Source organism: Prinia subflava, chromosome 1 (genome assembly GCF_021018805.1).
Source record: "Prinia subflava isolate CZ2003 ecotype Zambia chromosome 1, Cam_Psub_1.2, whole genome shotgun sequence".
Taxonomy (NCBI): domain Eukaryota; kingdom Metazoa; phylum Chordata; class Aves; order Passeriformes; family Cisticolidae; genus Prinia; species Prinia subflava.
Window position 1 is genome coordinate 125,153,226 of NC_086247.1, and position 22,109 is coordinate 125,175,334.

Here is a 22,109-nt window from a genome sequence, read left to right on the forward strand (position 1 = left end):
ACATATTTCTCTTTAAGGAAAAAAATACAGTAAGATACAGGGGGCAAAAAATCTCTTTAATAGATGGTGTGTTTTTGTTTTTTAACATAGGATTGAAAAGGAAAGCACATGCAGAATTGTTTTATAGAAGAAAAAAAGGTCTACTTAAGTAATAGGAAAGAATTTAAGTAATGAAAGTTTCTGAGGGAAGATGTTTTGTTTTGAGAGTAATTTAAATTGAATTCAGTAATTTCAAAAGAATGATCATGCTGTGCTGAAACTTTCTATGCCATGTTTTATCCTAGAGCAAAAGTTTATAGTCAAATACAATCCCTGATATTTTCCTATACTTAAATTTTACATGTGTCCAGTGTTGTTTTAAACAACATTAAGAGATGTTTCCTGTGTTACAACTTTGACCTGTCTCATTATTTGTTATGTCAGTTTTTGTCCAGCTTTACTACCAGCAGGTCAGACATAGTCTACTTTATTTTAACTCAAGTGACTCGTATATTCTTGTGACTACAGTATCATAAAGATCAAAAGTACACATTCGTTCTACCTCATTTAGACTTCTGTATTTCCTACATGCTTGATATGCATTTGTTTTTTCATTTTATATAGAACAGTATAGGATTTTAAGCACTTTAAATCTTACATAAAAATTATACTATTATTTTGGTGGTGGATTCTTTTACTATTGTTTATTATTAGAGTGGACTATTGATACAGAAAAGGCATGCCTGAAATTAATAAAATTGTTTATGCTAGAGTGAAAATACAACTTTGTGACTTGCTTCATGCATTTGTGTTCAACTAATATTTTTTTTCACTGCATCGTGGATCAGTGGGCCAAGACCAGAGATACCAGATTGAAAGCTGAGTGCCAGGTCTTGCATTTTGATCACAAGAATCCCATGGAGGGCTACAGGCTGGGGGAAGAACAGCTGGAAAGCAGCCAAGCGGAGAAGAACCTGGGGCTGGTTGACAGCAGCTGAACGTGAGCCAGTGTGCGCCCAGGTGGCCGAGGCAGCCAGGGCATCCTGGCCTGGACCAGCAATGGTGTGGCCAGCAGGAACAGGGCAGGGATTGTTCCCTGCACTCGGCACTGGTGAGGGCGCACCTTGAAGCCTCTGAGCAATTCTGGGCTCCTCACCACAATACATTGGGGTGCTGGAGTGTCCAGAGAAGGACAGTGAGGCTGGTGAAGGGTCTGGAGCACAAGTCCTGTGAGAGTGGAAGAGGGAGCTGGGAGTGTTTAGCCTGGAGAAGAGGAGACTCAGGGTGGCCTTAGCACTCTCTACAAGTGCCTGAAGGGAAGCCGCAGCCACGTGGGGGCCATTTTCTTCTCCAGGGCAACCATTGTCAGAGCCAGAGGAAATGGCCTCAAGCTGTGCTAGAGGAGCTTCAGATTGAACCTCATGAAAAATTTATTAACTGAAAGTGCGGTTAAGCTTTGGAATGGGCTTCCCAAGGAAATGGTGGAGTCACCATCTCTGGAAATGTTCAAGAAATGACCAGACATGACACTTAGTGCTACTGTTCAGTGATATGGTAGTGTTTAGTCAAAGGTAGGAGTTGACAGTCTTGTAGGTCTTTTCTAACCTTAATGATTCTTTGAATATTGCACCATGTACATGACAAACTGAAATGATATCAGGATTTTTTTCAAGGATTTAAAATAAATCTCCAAGTAGCACCCAAGCATTGAAATAAACTCCTAATAATTTATTTAAATGTAAAATGAAAAAAAAAATCAACCCAAGAAAACTCCTGAGGAAAACATTTGACAGTGATGGGTTAACTATTGGACTTGGTAATCTTAAAATTCTTTTCCAATCGAAATGATTCTATGGTTCTGTGATCTCAATAAATCAAGACAAAAATAATTTTTTGTTCTATCCAGTACTGTTCAGGTCAATTGAATGACTCAGATCTGCTCCTAAATAGTCTGGAAGAAGTGCTTCTATGACCAGACAGACCATTCTCATCTAGATCATAAAGGAAGTGAAAAAAATACTTCAGTCAAAGAGCACTAAAAAACTAATTTTTCAAAAGCACAAAATGTTTCAGAACTGTTACTGACAGACAGAAATACTCCATTTCACTTTATTTTCTCTGGTGATTCAGAAGGTCTGTGGCTTATATTAAACTATATCCTTCCATTATGCATTTATTACAACCAATAAGTTAGGTGTGTTTATAACCTGATAGACACCTGTGAAAAACAGAAATTAGTTTCTGTTGGTTTAGCTGTAATTTTTATGAGATGTCAAACTGTATTTAGAAAGTATCGACTGATCCAATCCCTGATGGTAGTAATTGCAGCAGCAGATTATTCCTTGCCTATTTGATCTTTGACATGTATTGGTTTCTGTTTAGTTTTCTAATTTAAGGAAAGAATATGATCTGCCCATTACCATACTCACAGAAGTCAGGTTTTTTAAGGCATTTCTTTTCACCTTGTGTAAGTCTCTTTACCTCATCTAGCTCTGCGGGCAGAAAAAGGTGAGCCTCAACTACTAACCAGGAGTAACATGGGTGAAAACAGGTGACAAATGGGAATAATTTCAGCAACCTCATGCAGACTGGAAAGAGAGGCATAAAATTACTACAGATATAGGAAAAAAAATACAGTTGTTTTTATCAGAAAACACCCATTAGTAAAACTGCAACTTGCTGAGGAAGGGTATGGTATTTGTTAAAAGGATTTTTTTTTTACTTCTGCATGCACAGATTGTACTGGTCTAAGTTTTTGTCTAAGTCTTTTTTTACCTTTGGCTTTTGCTCAGTTTTCTTTAATGAAAAGCTTTGAAAGAGAGAAATTGAGAATGCCCTGCACAGCTCATTGGGGCTCCCTGAGTTCAGATGAACTCTTGTGTCCCGGTCCTTAAATTCTTGCATCAATCAGATGCTACCTGGGAAGTTGGCCAGATTGAGAAAAAAACCTGTTTCATTTTGCCTTTATTTTTCAATATGGAAATTAAAGAAGCAGATTGAGGAACCAGGTAAAATTGAGGAAAATACATACAAGTATACATAAGTTCCTCTACGTAGGAGTACATATCAACAGCAAAACTCTAGAGGACATACTTGTCTTTTTAAGGAGAAGCTGTTTGAGACAAAAGTCTATTGGATGGTGAAAGAATCATAATTAGGACACTGTGATAAATAAGTGACAGCATGAAAAAATAGATAAAACATTCAGTTATTAATTTCCAAGTCCTAACAATTGAGATTCATCTATTTCTTTGCAAATATTATTTTTCAGTTTTCCTGGACCTATTTTCTCTGCATTGTGTGCTGTAGTCTAGTTTAAATAAGCAAAAAGGGATTTCAGGATTAAAAAAATGTTACAAAGTCTATTTCATCTATTTCAAGTACTTGCAGTAGTTTTTTAATCCATTTTTCAAAACTGAAAAGTAAATTTGATCAAGAAATAAGATTTTGAATTTAAAAAGCATTTTAACAAAACTTACTTGACTATTACAAAACTTATTTGACTGTTACAAGTTTTACTGTTTGTATTGGAAAGAAGGTAGCTTTATTCTTGTTGATTTGTAAAGCTGAAGGAAGGTTTTGGTAAAGAGCAAAAGTATTGAATAGTTTGCAGATAAAAAGGAAATGCTTTGTTGGAGGTAAAATATCTCTGGGACTGTTTTACAAAGGCATATATTTATTATTATTTTACTGGACTGTGAATATTTCCTGTAAGGTCAGTAGGATATGAGTCAAATTTAACACATGAAAGTGTTTGCAAAATCATGACATACAGGTGGTATTGAATGGAGCACAGTGGAAACAGAGTTTGGAATGATCTGATTTTCTGGCCACGATAAGAAACGTTGTTTGGCTTTTGTTTTGCTGCTGGTGTTTTAGTTTGTGTTTGTTGGGGGATTTTTTTTTCTTAATCTAAAAATTTCTTAATCTTATCATCATAAAAGGTAAAATCAGTAGTAATCCAGTGTATTGAGTAGAATAGTGAAACTGCAGTGTCTTGATTCTAGAAGGCGACTCTGCCAATTCAAATGCCATATGCCAAGAAAACCTTTATTTTTCTTTTTCATTCTAGTACATTGCTTCATTTAATGAAATAATGAATTTATTTCCTTTAATTTGGCCATGTCAGCCAAAAATAGACACAGCTTTGTCTGATGTTCTCTTTCAAATTAGAAACACACACATAACCCCTTGTAACCCTGTCAGGTTACAAGGAATCAGACCTACCATTCAGAAGACTTTTGCTGAAAGTCATCAAAGGGATGAGGGCAATTAGAGGTGATTACAGCCATTCTCCTAGTCTGATGTTGGAGATTGTGTCAGTGAACATTCATTGACCTGATGATTTACCTGGAGTTCCTAGAAACAGGCAGCATCATGCAACAGCCTATTGCATATTTTCTCACTGTAACCAAGATCCAAGAAATTATTTTGAAAACAACAAAGCAAGAAATATTTGCATAAAGCCCCAAACTTTGGTTTACAGAAAAAAGTTCTTGCCACATTCCTGATAGCTGATGCTTTTATTATTCATAAATTCATTATTTGTCTACTGCAAACTCTCGAATCACATGCTTACTCTGGAGAGAAAGAGAACAAATTCAAAAAACACCAGGAAGATAAACATACTTTCTTTAATACAGACAGTGATTTTGTAGGTCCAGATAGGCTATATATGCAATACAGACATTAAAACTTAAGCATGATTCCAAGGAACAAAGAGATCTCACTGCTTCAATCCAGCCTGTCTGCCAAAAGGGCTTATTAGATTTTCTGACCAACCTGTAGGATCAAAGTCTTGTCATCACTGCACTTGCCAGAACGCAGAAAAGAGCAAAGCTGACAATGCTATCATTAAACAAAAATACTTGCAATAACTGTAAAATATGTTCCAGTTTTCCATGTTTCACTTGCCCCATGAGGGGAGAAAAGTATTGTCTTTCTAGATATATAAGGCATACAACTCTGCTTTTTGTTTTAAATAAAAAGAATAACAAAAGAGAGAGAAAATAAAACATTCATAAGAGAGCACACTGTTCCTATCCTGCTAAGTGTAGGCTGCACTTGAACACAGTATAATCAGGAAAAACATAGCAGGATGAAGTTTGGAGTTCCTTCCTTGGCACATAAAAGCTCAGTGATGATTCAGAATGCCAATGCTGCACTTCAGTAGTGTCAGGATGAGCCTCCCATTTTAACTGTGTGTGAACTCCTATTTTAACTGCTGTGCACCCAATAGCTCTGAATTCAGTGTGCAGCACAGCAGCCATGATCTTTTTCATTCAAGAGTGGCTGCTCCACAGTAATAGGGTTATGTTGGTGGTTTGCTTTTGATGGGCGACAATCCAGACAGAAGAATCCTTCCCGCTCCGTGTTGAAGCTGGGTCAGTAGTGAGGCCAGAAATAAAAAGTTTATGGGACAAGAACGTAATCAGTGACTTAAATTTGGATCCTAATAGTTAAGTCCTTGAGTATGAGTTTTGGCTTCTGTTCCTTGCACTAAAGATTTCTTGCAAGTGGCAGCTGTGAAATGTTTACTTCAGCAACAGTGGGCCTGACTGTTGCTAATCTGCCTGCAGAAACCTGAAAAGTAAAGATTGTACTTAAAAAAAATTTTTAGGTCACTTTTGTCTATTAAGTCCCTGGAGAATTATCAAGATAAAAGTGAAGTGAGCTGCTTAAACATGTAACACAGTTCAGTACATTCTGCATTCTGGAAAAAGAATCTAAACAACTCATTTACCAAATAATTTTAATGTAATAACTGAAGGATACCATATTAATAATGTTAGAGATGGTGTTCTTTGTAAAAAAAATCTTTTTCCATCTTAACATATTACACATAATGCTTTTGAGTTTTTCTTATAGCTTGTACTCATTGAGAATCTATTTAAATTAGTTATATCTTCAAAGCCAACAAAATTTGAAAGGCCCTTCTTTGTTAAAATCAAAGAGTATAGGCTGGTGACTATTTTTTGATCTGTTTGAAAAGGAAGATGAAGAGCCTCACTTGGCTATATTTTAGTTTATTTCAGGACTGGCATACTGATTTATGACTTTTGGGGTTTTTTCCTGCAATTGCCAGAATGAATTTGTCAGGCTGCTGAAAAATACTGAAATAGTATAGCAATCTTGCTCCTGGAGTTTGTTTAAAATGCTTAACTTGATATATGACTGAAAGTGTGACTTGCTCCATGCTCTGCCATTTGTAATGCTGCAATTAGATCAATCAGTTACTGTAAGTTTTTCATTTTTGGTGGAAAAATTGATTGAAATTTCCTGTATGTGCTCACCTTTCCCATAAGGCTTAATTGGACATATAAAGAAAACAAATAGGTTGCATCCATTTGTTGAAACAGTTAACTTAAATATTCATGTAAGATGCCAATTTGATTCAAACCTTACCTCCTGGTTGAGGTGTAAAACAATGAAAAGTGACAGCAGCCTGCCTTCAAGATAATTTATTATAGACACATTTCTTAAGTCTGCATGTTTATATATAAATGTGCCCTAAACCAGACTGTCCATTAAAACTGGGCTTTCGCCTCTCATTCCTACAATCCAGATTTATCAGAACTTCGCCCTCTGTGAAACTGTTTATGATCCCAACAGGCCTGATTCCTCTCACTTGTTTTATTTCTAAACTATAAATATTGTTTTTTCACTCTTCAGTGTGGAAATTCAGCTATATCCATTTTACATGCTTACTGGAGTAGAAAACTGCCTAATCAGATAGGAAAACAGTTGGTGGTGTATAAATCCGAGTTTGCCAAGGATTTCAAAGTGTGAAACTGGCAGACAAGCACATATCCTAGGAGTTCTGTCTTTCCTCAGCTTCCCTGTAGAGATTTTACATGGCAAATCTGATCACCAGAGCCATCTGCATAAACACATGGGTGTGTTGTCCTGAATTAACCAGCAGCTCTACTGGGGAATGTAATTCAGGTCATATTTTAAAATTTCTCCACCTAACTGTCTGAAATATAGATTTATGTACCAGGAATAAGAATCTTACCTTGATTTTGATGAGGAAATGACTTGTAATGTGTGTTTTACTACCAACTAGTCTAACAGAAAGCCCAAAGTTAAGATCAGAGTGCTCCTCAGTGATGCTCCAGGGATGAATTTACCCTCTCCTGTCCCGCAGATCAGTAACACTATGATATTGAAAGTAATGCTGTGCTACAAACAGCTTTCCTTATGCTCAGAGGAAAAAAAAAAATCTACCAGAACTTTTTGTATTCGAATGGTTTTACTGTAAGGTTGCCTGCTTTGCTCAGTTGACATTCCTTCCTAACACTGATGTTGAAACAGAGCTAAGTAAAGATTCATGTGGTAGTGGTGACAGGAGGAGTTGTTACACAAGATGTAAAGTTTCCCTTGGATTTCATGTCACGATTTTTTCTCATTACTTAAACAAGAACTACATTGAAGTGGTGCAGGTACCAGGCAATAAAGATTTCCCCTGCTGCTGACAAACTCTGAGACCGCAGACGGAGGCGCTTACATGCCACAAGAGATATTGCCTAATGTTCTTTCCCTTCAGGCGAGGGATTGCTGTCACAAAGGAAACATCTTTATATAAGAATGACTATTGTAGAAAAAAACCATTTCGTTCTCATTATAATTGAGGATTTCAATTCCAGTAATGTATGAAAAGTACTTCTGAGCATACCTTATTTATTACACTGCTTTTGGAGTTGCTTCAATTATTGTCAGTAATTCTACTTTATTCTTTAGTGATACACAAGTAGAACAGAGGAAATACACTGGCTTTTTAAAGAAAAGAAAGAAAGAAAGAAGGAAACACGTTTTGTTGACAAAACTTTTAAAAACCACATAGATTAAATGCCTATATATTTGATTTGCAGGTAGTTTATTGAGTCAATTTGTAAGGATTTTGACAAGTGAAAAATGATTTTTGTGGCAATAGGATGTTAAAAAATAAAGGAAACAGGAAAAGAGTTTTGTTGAAATGTTGCAGTTCATCTATGGGTCACTGGCATGGGAGTTTAGGTGCACATGATGTGTTGAGAAAGGAAGAATTGGAGACAGGAGTTGATTTAGAACAGTAGGTGTCTGTATCAGGGAAACAAACACAAATGTAAACCCCTGGTCATATTGGTCAAAATACAGATAAGGTTGGTGTTGGACAACAGTTGGAGTATTTCAACTTTTAGGGGATTGGTAGGTATTTTTCTGTATTCCCCAAATCACTTTTAGGTTATGATATATGGAATAAAATATTTTATGTTTACAAGCAGACATTTTTTCTTTTGAGTAATTTGAAATAAAGTTTGAAGTACTGATGGTAGGGTTATTGAACAATGACATTTCAACTGGTTTGTTGGTTTTTTTTTTTTACTTTTTAAAATGTTTTCTGATAAAAAGGTCAGATACAAAAATTAGAGTAGAAGATTTTTTAAAATGAAAATCCCAATTACAAGCATCAAAAACTAAGCTGATCTTCTTATTACATTTATTTGGTATTCTTTAAGAAGTTTAATTTTTTTTCCTTACATGTGAATATTATGAAAGCTCTTACTCTAAGAAACCAATTTGAATACAATGATGTTGTAAGCTGAAAATGTTTTCAGTTCTGAATGGCTGAAACTTAGTGGTCTATGTGCTTTGGTGACTGGTTGCAACTGCAGTGTAAGCTAGATTACTGCTACAAAGAATGCTTATGAGCTCCTTTGAAATTGCCATTCTCCAAGGAAAATGTCTGGACATAATAAAGACACAGAAATGAGGACAGACTGACTGATGAAAGGTAGATAGGTAGGTGAAATGCCTGCCACTGCCTTTCTTCTCTCTAGATATTCTTTTGAACCAGGACTGGCGCTACACCACATTAAATTCTGTTATGAGTCAGTTCTTTCATTATGACTGCAGTAAGTCCCTGTCAGCTTGACATGACCATGTCAAAATCTTGTCTGGCAAAAATAGTCCTACTATCTTATCCAATATAGTTTGGTGAAAAATCTTTCTGTAGGAGTTTTGCCCCGGGTAAGATGGCAGAATATAGAAAAATTCAACAAATTTAAACAAAAGAGCTATGTTGTTTGCCATGTAAGTGCTGCAAGAGCCTTCAAAATACAGCTTTTCAGTGGTGATGTATTTCTGTTTCTTGGAAAGGCATATGGTTATATTTATAGCATTTATAATTTTTTTGGCACCAATTTTTTTCCTCTGATAACAGTTTTTAACTTTTTTTTAAGGAATGAGCTAAATATCTACAAGTATACCTACGGATTGCAAAGGAAGTTTCTAGAAATAGCACCCGGTACTATTTTGACTATCTGGTGGAAAAATATTTTTGATGTGTTTTAGACAAAGCATTGATTTATGAATTGCTAATATCAACATACTAGATTTTTGCTTCATCAGGTACAGAGTTCTGCACCCCCTCTGAGCTTTAAAGTCATGTGGTTATAATTGTTGTCTCAGATGATATTTTTGTCAGAGTGGGGCTAAAATGTCTTTGCAGTGGAGATCACTCTTGAGTGAATGATGAGTCCAAGTAGGCTTGGGTATCGATCACTAATTATGCCATAGAGAAGATATATCAGTAGATTTTTAAATGTCATCACTCCAAGAAAGACTCTTTTAAAGGATGAGAGCGTTTTCACTATCCAAAGAAAATACTTTCACTACTATTAGTCAGAAAACAATATTTAAAGTTTTACATATAAATTTATATAAAGTTTTACCCTGAGGTCCCTGGAGAGTCTCCAGACAAAAAGTTCTGCATTAGCATAAGGATGTACTATGTCGACTTTCAAAAGGATGAATTTTAGTTTTAAAATTTTAATTCAACCAGCTGGATATACAGACCTGAAGGCAGTAATTCTGAGGGCATTTTTTCATAATCCACCTGCAGGATAAAGGTGAAGATTGTTCATCTTTACTGATTCCCTGCTCTGCTAGTGCCTACTTGCTTTATTTTTACAAAAACTGTTAAAATACTGAGCTAAAAATATATTAAAACCAACTGGATCAAAGTTAGTTGTGGTCTATTAGATAAATCAATTCTCTCTCAGGTGCTGGGCTGTTCAATTCAATTCAATTCAAAGTTCAATTCAAAGTATTTATATCAGATTAAATTAATTTAATGGTCACATCTCACATATCTTTAAACAGTGGGATGTTCTGCTTGAGAAAAGCAGAAAATGGAACTAGCATGAATGATGGATTATTTCTTACCTTTAGGTGGTCTTTTAAGCTTGAACTTATTTTGAGGGAGAGCTGATCCTGCTTTCGTTGTCCTTGGCTTTGGAGTGAAATGAAACAAAAGACTTGTCTCAGTATTCTGTTTTTCCTGTCAAGTGTGAGCAGGATTTTGAGAAAGATGGCTCAAATATTGCAGTTCTCTGTATGTGAAGAATTTCCATATTTCTACACTCCTTTAACTACAGGAATTCTCTACTTAACCAATTACATAGAGGTTCTTTTTGCTGTTATTAAAGAGAAAAAAATGGGAAAAAAGTGGTTTTCCCTTTTATTGTATTTACCTGATTCATAGCAATTTAAATACATCTGAGGAATATCCTAAGTCTGCTTTTTGAATGTAAACCTGCTTGCACTAGCAGAACTGTAAATTAAAGTGACATGGAACTGCCATATTTCAGGACTTTGTTCTGTAAACCTTAAAGGAATGAAAATCCTTTTTAGATGAATGGACCTGCTCTCATGAGTAATGACTGCCGCTCTAAATGTTTGTTTGTTTTTGGTTTTTTTTTCCATTATTATCTCTATTATTATATTACAGGTCACCCATTTTGGCAGTATAAGTATTAAATTTACTAATTAAATTCTTCAAAAGGAAAAGAATTATAGTTTCTTGGATTTATTTCTTAAGGTCTAAGCATTTTTATTTAGCTGCTTTAATGCCCCCTGTTACCTTTTAATAGCAAGACAGTATGGCTATACTCAGACATGGTGAATTGATACTGTTTCAGCATGTATTGTGAATAGATGTCCTTTTTGGTCCCCCAGTGATTGCATCATTTGTGACAGATGGATTTGAGTCTGGGATTTAAGAATGGTTGCTGTATTCAGGTGTCTACGCACTTCTGTTGAGCTAACCAAAGCACCAAATTTGAACTCAGTGCTGGCTTTGCTCTGATTCCTTAGTAGCTGAGAGTACCTAATTTAGCAGAAACCCTGCTGACATAAACTTTAGTCATCAGCATTTTCTGATAAAGCTTGAAACACTAGAGTGTGCTTTTGGCAATGGATACTTTCTATCATTTTTGGTTTGGTACTAAAATGATCAGGGTTACCTTTCTTTACTGTTCAGTCATTGCCTTGCATTGTAGCTCCATGATGCATTTATGCTGATCTACTGTCTTTTCATGTCTCTGACTCATGATAGTGTATTTGTGACCATATGTTGGACCAAAATCAGGAACTGATCCAGTTAAACTAACTTAGAAAACCAAAACAAAAGCAGTTTTGATTTGCATCAAGTCCCCAGTCAGGTTTGTTGTGTTAATGCATTTGTGCCGGGGTAAAAGAAGGTTACTGATAGAAGAAACAAGCAGTCAAATGTACTGAAGGGAGAAGGAGTATTGTTTCTGCATCAATGCCAGATATTTGCTGACATAAAGTGCATGACTGGGATCATAGAGTTGTGCAGAATCCCAAGCAGTATCACTGGATATGGATAAGAAAAATGAAACAATTTATATGGAATCATCAAGGTTGTAAGTGACCTCCAAGACCAGCGAGTCCAACTGTGAACCCTGCACCACCAGAGTCACCCCTAAGCCATATCCCCCAAGTGCCACACCCAGATGCCTCTGGGACTTTCCAGGGGCAGTAGCTCCACCACCTCCCTTGGCAACTTATTCCAATGCCTAAAATTCTTTCCACGATTTTTTTTTCCTAATATCCAATGTGAACCTCCTCTGGCACAACTTAAAGCTGTTTCCTCTTGTCCTTTCATTTGGGACATGGCAGAAGAAACTGACCCATCCCTCCCACTACAACCTCCTTTCAGTGAGGTAGAGGGCAGTGAAGTCTTTCTGAGCCTCCTTTTCTCCAGGCTAAACAATCCCAGTTCCCTCAGTTGCTCCTCACGTGACGTTGTCTAGACCCTTCACCAGCTCCATTGCCCTTCTCTGTACATGCTCCAGCACCTCAGTGTCCTTTCTTCAAAGTGAGAGGCCCAAAACTGAACACAGTACTCAAGGTGCAGCCTCCCCAGTGCTTAGTCCACTGGGGCAATCACTTCTCTGTGATTCCATCTTATCAGTTCACGATTGCCAAGTCTCTCAAAGGTTCTCAGGGAATAATGATAAAAACAATAAGAAAAAATTCACTCTAGACCAAAGTAATTAGCTTCCAGATCAAAAAGAAATGTAATTTGTAACTTGTATTTTAATATTTTTAATGATTTTTTTTTGTTATAAAGTGGGAATGGTTCAGAAAAAAAAAGTTGCACATGTCTTTTTATGTAATTCTCCAGAAGATAAACGTCCTCTCTAGTTTTTCCTCCTTTTCGTTTCCCTACTTCTTCTTGGCCTTATGCAGTATTTTCAAGTTCATTGAAACATTACATTTTTTAAGGTTATCACCAAACTTGGGCCTCTGGAATGGATACTTAATACTCCCAGTCACCACAGAGTTCATCATGGTAAGATAAAAGTGGAACCTATTATTCCTTTTTTTTTTCCCTCAGGATCACTATTTGTGTAGTAATAGTAATATAGTAAAATTGTACTGTAAAATCAATTTTACAGAAAGATTTTAATTTTGACCTCAAATTCAGAAGTGGTCCCTGTTCAATTAGAAATTTCAGAGGTTTTTAAAAAATATATTCAGAAATTATGTTTAATTTAAACATTTTTATGTTTAAGATTAACTATTGAGCAGAAATTAAGTCTGAATAACAGGAAATAATTTGAATTCTTTGAGAAAAAAAATTCAATGTTTTTAAGTACGAAGAGTAATAGAAAAATATCTCACCCTTCCCTGACTACTGAATCATCAACAAACACAATTTTGTATCCAAATTCAAGCACCATATATGTGAAAAACATGGCTAGGTTTTAGAAGAACTTTAAAATATTTTAGAGGAATTTGATTTCAACTGTTTGAATTTTTGGTAAATCTCAGAAGTGCACTTTACAGAAGTGCATGATGATTGATTTTTTTATCAGATTCAGAGGCCTTCAAGACTGTACTGCATTTGTAAACTGTATTAATAACTCCATGGCATACTGAAAAATGTCATGAACATATCTGAGAAACAGAACTGTATTTCACAGATGTCCTTAACTCTTTCAGTGTGCAGAGATAGTAAGTTTTAAAAACGTTAGGGGAATGGAAGAACAATTTGAAATAGACTTAAATGGAGTTACATATAAGGAGAAGGTTACTAATGTTTACTAAATCCTCACAATCACTGTATCCACACTGGTGGTGCTGTATCTGGTCCTTAAAATATGCACAGCTACTGGTAATCCTCAGGGAGACACTCTGCTCTTACTTGCTCAGCTGTAAATCTCAGTTAACGCTCTCATCCTGATTTGAGTTAAGCTGAATCATTACAGAACTGATCAGGGGCTGTACAGTTGCTCCAGACTATCTCCACGAACTTAAGGATGTGTAACCAATGTTTCTTCACTCATAACTTTGAGAGGACTGCTCATGCACAAATACATTCCCTAGAAAACATAGAAGGATCAGTTTGCCTCATACTGAAATTAATAGTGCAGGATCAGACATATGACACAGAGGACAGAGACATCTGACAAATATTAATGAGATGTCTACACATACATGTATTTAGCATATATTTTTGTAGGTATAAACTGGTGGAATAATTTTTCTTTGCTTTTTAGTTTGTCTTTTATAAATATATTTTGACTTGGTTTTATTCTCCAAATTTCACAGAAATACTGGGCCTGACACATTGGATTTGTATGTTTGAACCTGAATAGAAAGAGAGCAATAAATAAATATATATAGAAGTATGAGGAGTGGTGGCTTAGTTATCTTTTAAAGTTATTTTTAGATTTTAAAGTGATGCAAATTATGATTTTCCTTCATAATTCAGGTCCTAGAATTCTTCTTTATCATATTACTTGTCTCATAATTGATTTTTATTATAGGTAGAAATCCTTACTGCATTGACAAAAATTATGGTGGCACACTCATTATCTGGGACAGAATATTTGGTAAGTAACAGAATGTGCTCTCTGTCATGTTTAGTCAGTGTGGCAAAAATATGTATACTTTTGACTTTGATTGTTTGTCATTCTTTTGTTTTCTTCTTCCATCAGGAACATTTGAGGCCGAAGATACAAAAGTTGTATATGGCTTAACACATCCAGTAAATTCATTTGATCCCATCATGCTCCAGGTGCTATAGTTTGTATCACTGATTCTGATATCTTCAACATTCAGGCATATTCAAAAGGAATTCCTTTCTTAGGCACAGTTGAGGCCATCCTTGCATTGCTGACCAGTCAATTACATTACCGACCATTTCTTTAGTATTTCATTATGAGACAGCCATTTCTACTCACTGCACTGAGTATATGCAGAGCTTGTAGTAATAATGAAAATATATAGCAGTAAAATGAACAACTAATTAGAACAGTGTATAAGGTATACAGTATATAAGTATTAGTACAGTATATAAGGTGCTGGACTGAATGAGATGTGTTTTGCAGTGCAATACATAGTAAGGCAAAAGTATATAATAAATAAAAGAAAATTTATTAGTGTGATTTATTGGTCCAGTTAAGCTAGAAAAAATTCTCTACAAAAATATGAGAAGCAGTGGAGTGCATATTTGCTTTTCACAACTGTTCATCCAAGGAGGAATCTCAAAGAATGAGAAATTTTACTGTCAGAGCTGGAAAGTGGGAGGATGTGCAATTATATCCATTTCAGTCAAATGCTAAGTAATTTAGTTCTTGAGAGTATGTCAGTAACCAAATCATACAGCATAAATATAGCTATACAATGTATCACTAAATACTCAGGAGCGATTACAGGAGACACAGATGGAAAAACAGATTTTCCTCTGAGCAGAAGTCATCGTAATCTTCACCAAATTAACCAGGGGCTTCATATTGCTTTTGCCTATTTCAGCCAGGTTTTCTGAACTGTCTTCATCTATATCTAATTTATTCACTTTACAGAGTTTGAAAAATCATTTATTTGAAAACTAAAAATTAATAAAATACAATGTTTTATTAGTCTTTATTTTGTGAACAATGAAAAATTACTTACTCTTTTTCTTTCCAGTTACGTCCCTTGGCTCATATTTGGAACACATTTTGGGCCACACCTGGATTCTGCAATAAGCTTTCTGTCATATTCAAAGGGCCAGGCTGGGGACCAGGCAAACCTAGACTTGGCCTTCCTGAGGAAATCCCAGTGGTAAATAGAACATGCACAGGCTTTCAGTTGTGTGTAATTTACTTGGACCTCTTAATGCTACTGGATCAATGTTAAAAACTCTACACATGCTATTTTAAATTAGCAAATTAGCAGTCATAAAGCATGGGGGAAGATGAATTGGGAAAAGAAACTAAAGGAAATGAATGTTTTAGCTGTGGGGTTTTTTCTTTTTATTGAAGGAAAAAGTGTGTGTTTTTAAGTTATTTTTCCATTATTCATTTCCTGAAGAGATTTTCAAAATTTTTTTTATGGAGTACAGTACAGTAATTTCTCTTTTTGTTTTTTGGGCTGTGGAAATGCACAAACACACAAAAGTTAAACCCTGTCTCAAACTTGGTAGTACATAAGTTTGACAGTAGATTATCTTTCTTCAATTATCTGTCTCCCCTTTTGGGTTTGTAAGTGTCAGGAATATTAAGGAGCAACAGGCTGGGTCAGGTCACTCTTGAAGGCAAGTAACTGTTTTGCTTTATGCAGATCACTGGAAAAGAAGTTCCCTTCAATCCATCTGTACCAGCTTATCTTAATTGCTATGCACTTGTACATTTTGCTGTAATAGTGGACTTGTACACTGAACTTCTTGCTTCTGTGACTGTAAGTAATTCCTTCCTTTATGAAAAATATCTTCTGCTAACAGCAATGATACACAACATGTTTAAATATTAAAAGATTGGGCTGTGGCTCTACAGCCAATTCATATCTTATTTGAACTATTAAAATAATAACTAGATTCTGTAAAACGAATTAGCATATATGACTAAATATATAATTCCCTGCTATTAAATATACATTTTATATTGATTTGTAAACAGTTTTTAATAATCATATCAATTATTCACTTAATATAAATAATTTGCCTAGAAGATGTATGTGTCTGCTTTGGTTTTTAGAACCTCATGAGGCTTGAAACGATGGAGTTTTAAGGTGTTAAAGTTGGTCATATCATTAGATGCCCAGGTTTTAGAAGGAAGATTGCAATGGTCTTGCACTACTTACACGTGGGTAGGTTAGTGTCAGCATGAGTTCAGAGTTGGAGGAGCACAAAGTCAGGGCAAATCTTTCTTCCAATCTCCAGCATACAACAGTGTGATAGAAGCACAGCAAGGAGAGGCACATATCAGTCACCATGGGTTTGCCTGATGGGATCCCCATGCTGACTGGTTCCTCTGTGGATACCTGGCAGCCAGTGAAGGAGAACTACAAGTCCATGTCCACCTAAGAGAAACAACACATGAACTGCTTCCAAGGTTTCACATCCTTCCAAGCTCATTTTTTTTTCCTTCCTGTCTTTATAACTCTCCCTCGTGTACTAAAGCTAAAATTTCATAGTTAGGAAGCAGCATTTAGTGCATATAATATTCCCACAAATAAGTCTAAGACCTCTCAAAATCTACAAAAACACCACAAAACTCTATTCATTTGATAAAATGCCCTTTGGTCTTCTTCTTAAGCAAGTTCTAAGACACCTCCCCCCCAGTTAAACAGCAGTGTTCTTACTGTGTTTGTGTCACCCACTTTGCTGTAGGCAGGCTGCAAACATGCAAAGGGCCCCTCAGGTTCTTCAGCCTTGTCCTGCCATGCTCACCTGGCAATCTCCAACCCCTGGCCAGTGGTGGTCACTGTCCCCTGCCCACCTCATTGGACTCTCCAGTGCATAGCATTCCTGGGATGATATGAAAGCTACCTCAGGCATACCCTTTGGATTATTTTGGTGTTATTCTACATACCGTGTTTACCTTTGCAAAGGGTCACACTGCAGTTGCAGGGAATTAGGAGATTACTAAATCGTCTGAGGTTTAGTCTATTAAAAGGACAGGAAATTAAGCCAAAGGTATGAATAAATACCTCCAAAATATACAAGTCAAACACTACACATGATTGCAAATTTTCCTATATTGAGAAAAACCTCTGCAAGATTTTCCAGATATACTTGTAAATTCCTGCAGTTGCGTAAGAATTAAATTCTGTGTTTGAGTTTTTTTCATGTGTTTCATTCTGCTCTTGGGCTGGTTTTTGTTTTTGTTTTTGTTTTTTTTTTACTCTATTGCTGTTGCTTTCAGCAAGCCAGAATTAAGGAGTCTGATTTTTTTTCTATTTTATTCTTTTTTCTTTTGGCCTTTTTCTGTTCCTGGAAGGAAAAATGGATGGTCCATATTATTTTATCTGCTGGTAACTGCAGCTGTTTAAGATTAAGTAATAAAGAAAGTTGAAAAATGCACCCAAGCCCCAAATAATCACTAAATTATTTCAGTCATGGAGGAAACATCCTGAAGATGCACCATTTATGAACGTATCATAGAAAAGCAACTAGAAAATTCTCTGCACAAAACTGCAGGGTAATAAGGTAGTAAGGACAAAAGGAGAGCACGGGGCCTGGAAGCACCTCATCTCAGGACATAAACCTTCAGCGTGGGTGTAGAAAGTGCTGGTCCCAAGGCAGAGTTCCAGCATCGCTCTGCAGTACAGTGGGGAAGCTGTCATGAGAAGGAAGCTTGTGTATGAATAACTTTAGTTGGCAAAAATTTTTCTTCAATATCAGTTTTCCACTACACTGAGTTATGAAATGTCTATGGATACAACTGGAACGTTCTGTCTGGCTATGAATTATGTCATAACTGTGGCATAGCTCCATAAATGGAGAAAACTAACTGTTTTCCTCATCTTTAGGTATAAGTTCCATTTCATAACAGCCATAAGACACAGCACACAGCTATTACATTTCTCAAGTGATTACAGTTGCTCAGTGTTTGGTCTCACGCCCTGTAGAAGTGTTAAGTTTCTCTATCCATAAAGAGCAACCATATACCTTCTGTCTGAATGACCTACATTTAACTTATGAAAAGAGCAAAACAGGAAAGAACAAATATATATTTTCCACAGGAGAGACCATACAGTGTTTGTTTTCTATGCGGTGATCTGCACTACATCCAGTGAATAAAAATTGCTCTCTGAGCTCTGCACATCTAGATCTGATCCAAAGCTCCTGGAAGAAATGGGATTTGGATCAGTCCCAGAGAGAGTGCTAGGAGTGTAAAACTGCAGTAGATTCAAAGCAAAAGTCTCATGGCTCCAGAACTTCAGGTATCATATAAATCAAAGTGAAGTGCACCTTAAATACATTGTGCAGTGTCTTTTTTATTGTTAAGAGATACTATAACATTTACTGTGCTTATAATTATATGAATGTGTGAGCAGTTTCAATTAGATGAAAATTAAGAAGATAGATGTCTTGAAAGTTAAAAACAATTAATGTATCCATTCAGTAGGGCATCACGAAGTACGGTGTATGTAATATTGCTAAGAATTAACAATTTTTTTCAGGAATTCTAAGTTAAAATAAATTCATACAGCCAAAGACACATAACAGTAGAAAACTCATAGCATCATATTAGCATTCCTAATTTGAATGTATCTGAACATCTGATTAATGAGAGCAGGAAAACTTGACTTATGAAATGTGCTGACATCATTCCTGGAAGTTCTTTTGAGCCACTGCACAAATCAGAATGAGAAAATGCATCCATGTTATTATTTCAAAGGAATAAAAAACCTGGTTCTTTGCAATATAGAAGTCAATTTTGAGTATTTCAACACTCATCTAAATACAGATTTGATATAACATTTCCTTTGTTTAAATGAATTATTCTTTTCATTACTTAAAAAGCATAAAATAATAATGCTATTGCATTCTGTTGATTAAAAAGCTGTGTAAACTTCTTACTTCTATTTCCCTTCCCCCCTATTTTTCTGAGGCTTGAAGATATTTTTAAAGTTTTAAATGAAATGAAAATCCAACAGAAACTTTTTTTTCTGTTTGATTGCAGCCAGTAATCACATTGCAAAGTTGTGGCTGACTTGTAATTGGGGAACCTGCTGTAGTCCCATGTGCTTCTTTGTTTATACAAATACTCCAGTATATAAATACTCATTTATTTTATATTACATCCATGCAGACTATGTTTAAGTGGAACAAGGATGCTAACACTAATGAAGGTGTAAAAGGCACATTCTTTTTGCACTGCTGCTTGCAGTGCATAGATTTAATAGATGATGTTAGTTTAGTGATATAACCCACTGACTATTTTGTTGATTTTGGTAGAGTAATGCCTAGAAAATGGATGCCTCAGCTGCCAGCATCCACTTCATAGGGTGATACATGTTTGAAAGCAAATAAAAGAATCAAGGCAACATATTACTCTACTGCTGGAACTGTAAGAAAAAGTTAGAGAAGCAAACTAACAGTGGTAAAAATTATGCTATATGGCTGGTTTTCTAAAAGCTATTATTCCCAGTGGCATCATGATGTATTTTTCACGGAAAATTTCTTGGTAACCCTTGACTAGCAGTAGAAATGAGGGAATTTTTTTGTTGTATGTAAATGTGGTGCATGCATTTACAGTGAAGGGTAACTTGCATCTTCTTCTTTCATGATTCCCAGTAAGGCTTTCTGCCTCACCCTTCAGCACTCTGAAAGCTGATGTTTTGGAAAGCTGCCACACTGTGCTCAGGCATTACAGTGCCATGCTTTTGCATGAATCTGATGCTAGTGCCAATTTGAAGTTAACCAGGATCTGCAGGTTGTGCTTTAGAGTCTTCCAGCCCTTCACATTCCGGGCCACAGCATGTATTGACTATAAGGAGTTTTACAAATAGCTAGTGTTCAAAATAGTATAGTTTGACTGTGTCTGAAGAGAAATGTAAATTGGCCTGAAAAAACAAGTCTGTAAAATATTATCACACTTATCTCAGGTAGTTATTGTGCCAGAGAACCTCATACAGCATTTTAACCATTTAAGGATAAAGGCTTGTTTACATTTGATTTAGATTTTTTAAAAAAATATAAGGTTGCTTCAGTTCTTCTCATTTACGAACAGATATTAAAAAGTATTTCTATTGCCATTTTATTTTTTGCTAGAACTCCATGTTTAAAACTGATCTGAAATCTGCTAATTTCCTTTCAATTTCTTAGTCGATGCCTAATTCTTCTTTGGTAGGTAAACACAGGGGATAATTTTAATTCCTTTTCCTATTCTAGTAATGTAAGTCAAATATGTCTTTAAGCTAAGAAAAAAGTCTTTGATAGAAGTTATGGGTAAAATCACCACTAAAATATGACCCAAAACTGTCTGGTTTTGGGAAGTGTTTCATCCACTCAAATCCAGCTCCTAATGCAGTACCGAATTTAGGCTTACCTAATGGCAATAAATGGAATTCCCAAAGTGCTTAGGTTATTCCCACATTCCCAATGTTCTCTTTCCATGAGTTTCAGCAAAAGCTTAGGTTAATAACAGGTTTTACGGCACTTCGGTGAACTTAAAGGCAGGTAGAATTAATCGGCATTATTTTATCTGCTGGTGTCAGTTTTCTGCAAGTGGAGTCACAAGGACAGATGCCTGGGACAAGCTGGCCAGCTTGGGAACACAGGAAAGGCAGAAAAGTTTGAAATCATACAACTCTTTAAAACTGGAAGCTAAGGACACTCTTGCTCATTCATAGCATGTACTATTGAATCCTTCCTGAAGACAAGTATTAGCACTTGTATGAAAACCATTGCTGCTTCATTCATTTTCCACAAAGGGTGATTTTAGCCATATATTGTAATGTAGCAATTCCATGACTTGATGGAAATCTGGATTTGATGTTTAGTTCTCTTTCCTGCCTAAGATACAAAACCTCTCATCTCAGAATAGTGCTCTACCACTGTGGGAGCATTTTTAAGGCAGAGCCTGGTGTATCACAGTGTAAACAAAGAAAAATCAGACCCACCTGGCAAGAATTAGTAGATTTTATAAAGGTGTAATCTTTCAACTTAAAAGTGAGGACATTCTTTAAGGAGAAAAGTCTTGAATTTCAGTCTTTGTTCCCTGAAAACTCCTTTCTTAGACAAGTTACAATCATTGAAAAGCCTATCAAAGCATTTCTAAGAAATTTACGGGTGAGTTCCTTTATGCCTGTGCCAAATCATATTTTTCTTGCTCACTTCTTGAATTTTTGTATGACCCAGTTTGTACAGGAAGCTGAAGTGGAAGGTGAACTCAGTATGGCTAGATGAGCAATTAAAGTACTCCTCATTTAATTAAATTCAAATAGAGTCTGTGCCTGATTTTTACAAAAACCCTCTGTCCAAACATTCTGTCACTTCAAAACAAATTTCTCCTATTGGTAATGATGAAAATTTTATCACAAGGAGGAATGGAACAGATTGGTAATGTAGAAATGCAGTAGTAAGTTTGATTCTCACCTGGTACAAATCTGTACAACAGAGTGTCTTGACAGGTGTCATTTGTGAGAATTGTGTTCTGGCTTGTAAACTGGTGAGGCTGCTGTTTAGCTTGCTCATTGCTGGGACTGAGTTTTCTTTGTTCAATAACTGTTTAGGATATCTAAGTAGGTGTTTGTGATGCTTCAGTGAAACAACAGAAATCTGCCCAGACTGAGTGTGTGGTTTGATGTGTTTTGCAAACATGGGCACTCTAAGTTCACACAGCTGTAAAACTTGAGAGTATCCTCCTGTGGCCTCCCTTGCTCACAGATACTTACCTTAGATCTCTTTGAAGGGTTGGGGCCACAACCGAAGGAAGCTGGGCATGTCACTGAATGGGATTTATTGAAATGAGGACAGACATTTGTGGAGTTTTATTTTTCCAATGCCTGCAAATGAAGCGCAAGATGCTGTTCATAAACTCTTCTGCTGCTGAAGCAAGGAAGGA

The 22,109-nt window shown here is 36.0% G+C and overlaps 1 protein-coding gene across 1 annotated transcript in view; it reads left to right on the forward strand.

Annotated features, from left to right (window-relative positions):
• Positions 1-22,109, forward strand: part of AGMO (alkylglycerol monooxygenase) — a 186,204-nt gene that overhangs the window by 83,989 nt on the left and 80,106 nt on the right. The window contains exons 6-10 of the mRNA XM_063420842.1: positions 12,553-12,619; positions 14,100-14,165; positions 14,271-14,350; positions 15,244-15,378; positions 15,877-15,993. Coding sequence (XP_063276912.1) covers positions 12,553-12,619; positions 14,100-14,165; positions 14,271-14,350; positions 15,244-15,378; positions 15,877-15,993 — 465 coding nt within the window. The remainder of the gene's footprint in view (positions 1-12,552; positions 12,620-14,099; positions 14,166-14,270; positions 14,351-15,243; positions 15,379-15,876; positions 15,994-22,109) is intronic.